The sequence below is a fragment of the Buceros rhinoceros genome, unplaced genomic scaffold (assembly GCF_000710305.1).
Source record: "Buceros rhinoceros silvestris isolate BGI_N320 unplaced genomic scaffold, ASM71030v1 scaffold13165, whole genome shotgun sequence".
Lineage (NCBI taxonomy): Eukaryota > Metazoa > Chordata > Aves > Bucerotiformes > Bucerotidae > Buceros > Buceros rhinoceros.
Genome location: NW_010412331.1, coordinates 4,311 through 15,084, shown reverse-complemented (window position 1 = coordinate 15,084; position 10,774 = coordinate 4,311). Strand labels below are relative to the sequence as shown.

Below are 10,774 nucleotides of genomic sequence, written 5' to 3'. Positions count from 1 at the left end.
TTTTGGTATTGGTAACAGCTTCTCCCCTTACCTCCTAATTTTTCAAATTAACATATGAGAGAAACCTTCCTTCAAAATAGGTCAGTGTTACCTTCCTTCGTTATAATCAAATATCTTTTCTCTCTAGGATCCTTTGAATCACCTTCCAGGAACTATTCCCAGCTATCTCTGAGGAAATACTAAGGTACTATTTATTCTTTTCATGTGGCTAAAAGGAATTAGGAAGAGTTCCTTCTTTCACTTCCCTCTTCTTAGAATGCCCCCAATTTGAATCTTTTAATATAGTGCCTAGCCCTCCACAGACTTTTTTCCTCTCCTTTAATATCCATCTTGCCATAACCAGAACACAGATATTTGCTAGATGCAGTTGAGCTCTCTTATATTAATGTAAAAATGTCTGGGCAAGATAAAAAAGATGCTGAGTTTTTTTCAGAATTACATGATTACGCCATTCCTGTATGTAAGCCAAAACCAAAAAATTAAACATTAAACATTACAGGTGTACTCAAAACTCAGAAAGAAGTCCGTATCATCTTCATTATTTTCAACATAAGCCCTTGCTAGAACAGAAAGGAAAAAGGTAGACAGAAAGCATCATGTCTCTGATTTTTCCTATGCTTTCTTGCTGCCTTGGTACTGGATGCTTTCAAAAACATACTGTGGCACTCTTTCACAACTTAGGAGACAGGAAAACTTCTACTAACTAAGTGGAAAGTATCAACAGCTGCCTAGCACCATTCAAAGAAACCACAACACAGGAACAAATAAATAATTAGTCTTTCTAAGCAATACCTCCCATTCACATACTTGTCACTGTTGGCCAGCTGCTTGAACTCCTTCACTGTCATTGGCTTCTTCTGAATGTTGTACTGTGTGAACAGCCCAGACTGGCCAGTGACCATCTGCTGAATTGGAGCTGGAATCACCATATCTTCAATATCATTATAATGTTTTCTTGGCTTCCACTCCTTTGGTGGGATAACCTTTAAATTCAAAAATAAAAAACCAAAAAACAAAAACAAAAAAACAGGCATCAGGGCATCAACAGTTGCAATACTAATTCAAAACAGTGTGGGGGGGGGGGAATCAAAAGAACCAGTCAAATAAGTCCACATGATCAAATGAAGGCTTGCTTACCAGCTGTTTCACAGTAACTGACTAGCCTTTGTAAGTGCTCCTAGACCATGTACAAAACAGTTCAAAATGGGCACAGCATTACCTCAATTCACAAGCAACTCACGAATTTACAGCAGTTCAATCATGTGCAACTGTGCAAACACACACATACAAAATAACAGAAAAATACTTAATAATCAAAAAACCTTAAAATTCACAAATACTTTGTACTCCATGACGTAAAACTGTTATCCTAAATTTAAAAAATCCTCAACAGATTCACACAGAAGATTGACAGTCCCCTACGCAAATGTTATTTGGTGCAAACCGGTAAGAATAATTTTATTTCTTACTGAAAAATGAAAAAAAATACAGTTATTTCTGGCAGCTGCAGGTTTTAGAGTCTGTTTAACTATTTCTCTATAAAACTGCAGGGTACAACTCCATTACAGAAAGAGTTTCCAATAATTTGGATATACTAGTTTTTATAATAACATGATTTAAACCCCATAATTAAAGATTAAAGCTATTTGCAGATTAAACAATTGTAAACATAACGTTTTTATTTCAGTATCACAGAATTGCCCAAACTTTACAAAAACTCCTCAGCAGATTCTGAAACGTTAACAATAAAATCATTAGGAATTTCAAAGAAGCCTGTAGTCACACCAGTGTTCTTTAACAGACTGTGTAATTTTGAACACTCCTTGCATATAGTATTTTATCTGAAAACAGAAATTACTTTATTAACAGAATTATTTAACAGAATTATTATTTTTACGTGAAAACAGAAAAAAAGTCTGTAGATTTGAAATTGCAACAGTTTTAAAACACAGCAACAGACATTTTTAACACATATTTGTTTTCCTTTTGAACTTTTACTTGCCCAAAGGCTCGATGTTCTTTGATTCACTTGTTATACTCATTTTTTTCTGTTGTGCTCAAATCAGATTTTCAGAAGCACTGGCTTCAAAACTTTTAAAATAAAACACACCAACACAGGATGGCTTTCGTAAACATGCACCTAACACATACAAGTTACATTACCTGAATAATTAATTCACATCTTAGAGGCAGCCTTTAGCCTTTTAGGCTACCTAGAGTTTTCCTCTAACAAGCATTTCAGGATTCCACATACTGTTCGTTAGAGATTTTGCTATTACAAAAATCACTCCAAGAAAGTAAAACTTCTAGAATATAATACAGATAGATCCTGAGATCATTTGCTACCTTTGGAAAGCAATCACAAATGTGCAAAGTGCAATGCTAATGTATTCAAATAGCCCATCCCTCTAAGAAATCTAAAAGAGAACATTCATGCCAGCAAGCATGCACCAAAACATCAAGCTGAAGAAAAGTTATCAAATAGTAACATACTTCCACACCTAATGTTTTTATTTCAAACATAAAAAGGCGGTTTTATCCAGTTTTTACATAGATGCAACTCTCTCTTTTCCTTCTCAGCTTCAAGGAACTTCAGTTGTACAGGACCTACTTAGCAAGTTTCAGTGTTTTTTGCTTTCAAAGGAAAAAAAAAAATAATCAAATCATCTTCTGATTCTACTTACATCTTTTTACACAAATCTTAAATTATATGCACATTAACAAAACACAAAATGTTGGTTTGGAAGCAGAGAAGTAATGCATTCAGAATATATGCACAAAAATCAAATATATGCAGAGATTTCCATTTTCATGATTATTAAGCATGAATTTGTAGGTTTGGCTCAAATATATGAATCCTGAAAGGCACAATTTGCATTATCTTCTTTAATTCAAGGTCAGTGTGTTTTAAGCAATAAATTTTTCTGGAATCAGGTTTCAAATATCCCCTTCCAGCTAACTGGAGCATGTTTATTATTGTTGTAGAGTACTGATTAAAGTTAATTCTGTGGGGACTGATACGCTAAGCTTATTTTAAAAGAAAATAAAAACAGAGTTCTTGCCCCAAAGAATTTCCATTTTCTAACAAACGTCAGGGCACAGACTAGGAATGTTACAAGATCACATCCAAAGTGACACATAGCTAGTCAGTATCAGAGCTGAAAATAATTACCAGGTCTCTGAGTTTTTATTGCTGACCTGTCCCACTGAAGCCTCTTCACATTCCCTTTAGTAAAAATAACCTCTTCAAAGACCGATCAGTCAGGTTTTTTCATGGAAGCAACCTAGATCAAATTCATCAGCCAAGCTGTTCAATGCTCAGATATAAAAAGGGGAAAACCTAAGGCGAGGATTTCTCATTTATAAATCCATATATAATATATACACCAAACATCCTAAGCATATTAACATGGTCTACTCTTATTTAGCATGATATATATTCATTTTTAGATAGGGATGCCTTAGTTATACCACTCAGTCCTCTTCACGAAAGCTGCACGTTAGCACAACTGAGGTTATTTCAGAGTGCTATCAATGCATAAATTTCTGTTAAATCCTCCTTCACGTACTGGTAATCTCCTGTTCTACATTTAATTATGAATGGCACTGGCTACTACTTCTATGTAGCTGCTTCTGACCCAACTCTTTTGGAAATTGATTTTCTTGTACTTGCCAACATCTACTTTCAGTACCACCTTCCAAAATTACTTTTGGCAATGCAACTGCATATTAAAGCTATTTCACTCTGTATAAATGCAGTTTGAGTCTCCAAAACACTTCTTACTCAAATGAAAAAATGTCCTGGTCTGAGTTAGAACAGAACTAATTCTCTTCAGAGATTTTACTATTCAGCTCAGTCTCTTCTAACTAACTGCACTGCCTGAAGTTAACAGCATGCTTTGGCAGACAGTCTCTGCTTCTAGAAGTGACAACGCTTGATGTTTACAGTTGCTAACAGGGGCTGGTCTGCAGAAAGGCTCCTACTTATACTTTCTGCTGTGAGGACCAAGGTCACTGCTAAATCCTGTGTACTGCACCTGCAGTAAGTGAGAGGCCACATCTGTGGGGAGGAGCAGACAGCACAGGGGACCCTACACTGACCAACAAGGTGTTCCATCCCACAGACATCATATTGAGTATAAAGCTGAGGGTCTTGCCCCCTCTCACTCTCTTCTCTTCTTCAGCAGCCAACATCCAAGGAGGAATCTGTCCATTCTGCCATCGATCCCAGGCTGTGCATCCCTAAAATCCAGTTCCGGAACCCAGCTCCTGCATCCAGTTCCCCTCCGCTGCGGAGTCCAGCCTGTGCCTTCCCCAGCATCAGTGGTGGCGGTGATGTGGTTGCCATCGGGGAGGGTTGGGTTCAGTACTGCTATTGTATATATTTGTATATAGTTCATTTTATTATTATTATTCTCATTTTAAAAAGTTTTGGTTTTCCAATCTGTAAGTCTCTCTCCATTGCTCCTTTTCCTTCTCCCGTCTTTGGGAAAGGGGAGAAGGGGGGAGAGTATTAAAAAGAGTGTCTGTCATTCGTCTGGAGCCAGCCCAGCGCTAACCCTTGACAAAAAGTAACTAATCTATCAGTGTACCTTGTTTTTCATTTTAAGTCATTCCTTGGTTTCCTTTTTAAGTATGGGATACTCTGTAACATTAAAACTTAAACACATTATCTATGCCTAAAGACCATTCTGGACTTTCAAAAGCCTAACTGAAAATTCTTAGTCAATTTGCTCCAGAGATGCCACAGTATATTATCTGCTCTGGAAATGGTTTAATGATGATTGTCTACAACCTTAATAATTTGTTTCAGGCACAGTATTAGGGACTTTTTTGTTGGTTTTGTTATTGTTAAAATTTTATTCTCCCACCCCCGCTCCCCCTCCCAGTATGTGCAAACCTTGTAGTCACTTTATCCCCATTTACATACACATAATCTTCCATACAGGTAAAATATCATATCCCCTTACAAATTCACATTTAACCTAATGTGTTGGGTATGTCTACTCTGCTTATGACCTCTGATTAGAGGTTAAACTACTACTTCTGCATACGCATATAGCTCCTCTGGTAGGCTTTATTCTCTTTGCATTCATACTTGAGTCCGCACACCAAAAAAATTTTATTCTTATTATAAATCCTTTTTCAAAACTCAGAAAGTATCCCCTAAATTTCTGCAGTACGAATTATTGACTTTGTAAGATCTATTTTACAAATACTTAGTTGGTTATTTTTTTATACATAAATACAATTTTTTTTGAGATGTATCCAAAACAAGTAAAAAATCAGAACATAAAAAGTCTCAAGACAACTAAGTTATAAGTAGCAACTAACCAACACTCTGAAAACAGCTAGAGATGCTTTTACTGCTCTTCCAGTATCAAGCAGAAGGAGGGAAAGGTTAGAAGGGTCCTTCCTAAGCCACAGTACAACTAAAACATGACTTATGTAATTAATGATTTCTAAAAGGTTTTGTTATCCTAGACGTTACTCTAGGTCAGCAGATACCTCACATGCATATAAACACAGATATATAAAAATCATTTTTGTGCTCATATTTTATCAATTTGTATACAGAAAAGAGCATCCTAAAATGGTTCTGAAATGCGATAGATGGAATGGGAATTAAGTCCTAGGTGTATCGCCAATAAATTGAGACACTCACATTTTTCAATCATAAGTACAGTGATATTAACTTCAAATTAGCCAAATTACACTATGCAAAATATCACAAATACCTGACTACATGGCCAAATTCTGCCCTCATTGGATACGTTCAGTTTTCATGTCTTCAACAGAAACAGTATGAAACTCCAAATGTGGCAATAACCTCTGTGAACCAAATCCTGGAATTATTTTTAAGACTCCACTCCAGTGTCTCTTAATTGCATGTACGTGTACAATTTGAGAGAATAGTAATTCGTAGCCACATTTTTCCATCCCTACTACCTGATAGTAAGATCTTACAATTATCTCATTAAGAGATGATGTTATTGAGACAGAAAAAAATATAATTTCATTTTTGAAAAAACTGTATAGTGCAGATAAGACTACAAAATAAACAGCTTTAGTTTGATAATGGCAACAACACTGAAGGAAGCAGCTCACGATGTCATCAGGAAAGGAAGTTTTTTGAATTTATATTTGTTTACTTTTTTTTTAAAGTAAAACGTTGGTTGAAAAATTAAAACCGAACACAGGTTAAACAGTGTTAACTAGGGATGTGCATCTAAAATTTACTACCCACTTCTCATACAATACTGAAAGCTGTCTTATCTTTGTAGTACTTTGACTGTCACTTAGAATGGACTCCCCACTCGTTTTCAATTCAGTTATAGGATTCTAAACTACATCTTGCAGCATTACACCATAGTGAAGAAGTAAAGACCGCAGCCTAACCTCTGTTCTTCTGTTGTCATGATCTTCATTTTACAGATGGATTTTTTCCTAGATTAGAGTTAAGTAAATTAAATACAGTATATGCCTGCATCCATCCATAGCCAGCATCTGCATGACACTCTTCACAATACTGAAATACCTGGTAGATATCACTGTTGCATCTTAAAGAAGTCAGGTTCACATATTCATGTGTCTAACCTAAAAAGGTAACTACTACTTTAGTCCATTACAATGTTCCTTAAGGTGTTTCAACTTCAAAGTTTACAGGAAACAAAGTTTACGTGTTAACATCAAGGGCCACTCTTTTTAAAATGACAGCACTAGTATATTTTATTGAGATTATGTCATCTTTGCCTTTCAGTAACAAGTGAATATTCAGATCATGCACATTTCATATATGCAAGAATCACTCTCATGGCTGGTTATTGCAGAAAATTATGTCTATCCAGAATCTTCACAAAGAAATCTCTGGGGAAGCAGGGGAGAGAGGAAAGGGAGAGAGCACGCAACACCAAGAGTAAGGATATGAAGATGACAGCAATATTACAGAAATGTTAAACTCTACAATAAAGGCAAAAAACTGTTTCACATTCTTTTCCTTCACGTTCTTTTGTAATGTTACTATGTCCATTGCTCTCCTCAGGGCTAGCAAATCCTCAGATAGCTAGAAATCCTCAGTAGCTCTGCCCTTTTTGCCAATACGGGCTGCACCCAGAGGTTTAATTGTTGGATGACAGGAAAGAAACAAGGACCAGAATCAAGATAAGGTACCAAAACAGAATTGAAGACTCATGTCTCAATAAAACTGGAAGAACTTTTCCAATAAAACATATTCATTATCTTTTTACACTTCCTATTGGCAACCTACACTTCCTACTTTGCAACCAAGAATTCTAAGTCACAAAAAAGTCTTCTTTTCCAGGTATCCTGAAGGTCACACACTCAAATAACTAGGACACTGGGCTCAAACCATGCCATATTTCAGTTCCACAGTTAATTTCAAGTATACCAGAAGCCTCAGAGGAGCACTTGGCACCATGTATCAAGAAGCCATTGACCAGGCTTCCCGGCTGCTTCAATTCCTGACAGAAGAGAAGCACAAAAAAACCTGATGGAGAGTAATTAAACTCTTTTTTTACTGTGAATATCTCAGAAATAAGAACAGAAGTTTGCACAGGCTTTTTAAGGATTATAGTATCATATTTGATGATGCATGCCCTGAGAATTGTCAGAGGTAAACAGATACACAGGTTTTAAAGAAAATTAAATATAGGGAGTTTTTTCCATATTAAGAAGCTTACAGTTTTGAACATTATCAAATGAAAAGTTTAGATGCAGTCTAGAACAGCTATAGCCATGATAAAGAGCATCTAACAAATATTCTTCTTTTTAAATATAACTAGTTCATTTTTTCTTTCCCAAACTTATTACACACTGATCCTGGCTCATATGATAGCTTCCTCATATAGCCAGAAAACGCAAGTTTTATAACTTAGGAATATCTGTCTTTGTTTTATATACACATAACAAAGAAAGCAAGCAGATTATAGATGAATAAACAAATTTAAACTTAAGAAAATCAGTTTCATCTCAGTGGCTGTTTGTAAGGCACTTGCTATTTCTTTGGCTAGATCCTCGTGAAACAGGATTAGAAACTATCACCAACTGAAATAAAGCTATTTATATAAACAATATGAAAGTAAGATTTTTTTTTAATGTTGAGTTGTACATAATCCACTGAACGATACATAGCTAGAATCTCCTGCTTACATACATGTTAATGATGTAAGTCTCTTGAGCAACAGATGTCACTTGCTGTTAAGTTTACTATTTAAGACAAGAGGACTACAATAGTTCATCCCTACACAAACACCTAGGTCCATAATATAGTTGAATATGTGAAAAATTCAGCTCAGGCTGTTGTCTGTTTATCACTCCTTTTTGCAGAGAAGAGATTGAAAATATGACCTGTATATACTCTACCCTCAGAAATCAGAAAGCAAATAAACTACAAGGTTCTCAGTGTGTGAGGGGTTCAGTTTCGCTTTGTTTTACACAAAGCAGGGAAGAGGGACTGGGCAGGGGGAAACCAAGAATTAATTTTTAAATGTCTTGACATTGTAAAATAGCTTGGAAACCCAGTTATGAAGATAGCTATTCCCACTGCCTACTTCCAGTAACTAAGCTAGGATTTCTAGACCTGCAGTGTTTCCTGCTCGTTTGAAAAGTGGCAAAACAGATAGAGCATAAATACTTGCATGATGTAACACTAACTTACATCAGACATAATCTCTAAAAAAAAAATCACTCTTTATTGGGGGGAGGAACACCTACTGTAAGATCCTGGATATATCATTGTTCAAAGGGGAATGCAGTGGTAGTTAGTGTACCTCCAATTTTCATGAACAGAAAGATAAAATGATCACCATTAGAAAGAAAACTATCTCTATTCAAATAGTGCCTCACTACACTCATGCATTCATCCTTTGACTGTAGTGGGATTATTTGCTCCCCTAAAGCTATATGCAACTCTAAAAGGACAAGTTCAACAACTGGTAGAGTAGAGCCTTCCTCTATATAATATGAGCTACCTATTTTGTTATGGTTTGCCAAAAACTAGTTTAAATCTGCCTTAGGAAGAGATCCTCTTTTGCTATCGCAAACATGGAAAAAATTGATGGTTAGAGAGAAAACAGTATACATCATCTTCAGCAGTTCACATGAAACATCAGAGATACCAAAAGGCTCTTTCTTAAAACTGTAACACATCAGAATCTATTCCTTTAAAATCATTTGGTAAAAATGCTGAATACTAAAAAAAGGTCAGTTTTGCAATCAGCCAAATATAAATACTGGGAAACCAGGTATCAGGAACATCTTCCCTTCTACATTATAGATTTTTACCTTTGCAACTCCAGCCCTATGAGCACCTTGTGATTCCATGTATGCTAAGTATTTGTTGAACTCCCTGAATTCATCCATCGAAGGCCTAAAAGTCATGATTTTGCAGCTTGGGTTTGGAGGACTATCTGAGATGACAGCAGCCATTGTGGTTCACTTCCAATCCAGCTTTAAAAAAAAAAAAAAAGGAAAAAATAACATATACTGAAGAGAATAAGCTGTTAAACAAATTCCGACATTAGACATACATGTTTCAAATAGGAAAAAAGCTTCTGAAATCCTCTGTGCATGTTAGTATTACAGACACAAAACAAGTCTTTACATTTCCTCTTACTTCTTTAAGAATACTCAGCCCTTACCCAAGAGGAACATTACAATGAGTGACATTTATACAGTACAGTCCACACCTCTGTTTTTATGGCACTTTTTCTCAAGTTAACCTTTAACATCATACTAGCATCCTCCTGTGCTGATCCATCTACAGGTTGCTGCATTTCTCTGTCTAAAGACGTATATTACACAGACACAATCTGCAGTAACAAAGCTAAGCATTTGATGAAATATCACTATTCCCATTCAGTATACGGCAAAAACTGACTACTCACTTCCCACTCACACTGCAAACATAGAAAATGAGCACCTGGATTTCCTAACTCTCACATCAGCAGTTTAACAACACAATCAGCATTTCCTCTTATTTCCATTTCTACACTGAGGATGGCTAAAAACAAAGTCATGTATCTGTTTCATACCAAGCCGGCGTACTCATGAAAAGACTGATCTTTAGACAACTGGCAGACATATTTTAACTTCAGAAGGTGTTGCAATTTCCAACTCTACATCAACATATGACATCTATCGTTCACAAAATTTTTCATCAACCTTACAAAAAAGTTCATTCCAGAATACAAACAACCCAAATGTGACTAGCTTTTTAATTATATCACTTTCCTGAGCATATGATTTAACTTATTTTTCATTTTCTCCATGCACAAAACGCATGCAACCATGGTTTCTTCTGCCAGTGTCCTGGTTTCAGTTAGGATAGGATTTCCACTGCCAGGACAGCCGGCTCACACTAGTCAATGGGATATTCAATACCACACTGACATCTTGCCCAGTCTGTATATAAGCAGAGGACTAGCCAGCAAAAGGCTTCAAGTGGTTTGGGTTGGCGTGGCTCGGCAGCAGTTTTGAGCAGTGCATTGTACATCACTTGCTCCGTTACTGTTATTACTATTGTTCTCTCTCTCTCTTTGTGTTGACTTAAATAAACTCACCTTATCCTAACCTACTTAGCTTTACCTTTCATTCTCTTTCCCAACCTGACTCCAGGGGTAGGGAGCACTCAGTGAGTGGCTGCATGGTGTTTAGTTGCCATCTGGGTTTAAAATAAGTCACCTACATGCTGTCACCATGCTTGCATGTCATTGTATTGGCCACTAATTTAATTAGCTTCACGTCCCTTCTAGCT

The 10,774-nt window shown here is 36.3% G+C and overlaps 1 protein-coding gene across 1 annotated transcript; it reads right to left on the bottom strand.

Moving 5' to 3' along the window:
- Nucleotides 1–792: 792 nt before the first annotated feature.
- LOC104493636 (lysine-specific demethylase 4C-like) lies at nucleotides 793–9,447 on the bottom strand (the record flags this gene model as incomplete). Its single annotated transcript, XM_010136355.1, has 2 exons — nucleotides 9,304–9,447; nucleotides 793–983 (listed from the first exon to the last, which is right to left on the bottom strand). Coding segments are annotated over exons 1-2 (335 nt in total), but the record flags the coding sequence as incomplete, so codon positions are not given.
- Between the last annotated feature and the right edge of the window lie 1,327 nt (nucleotides 9,448–10,774).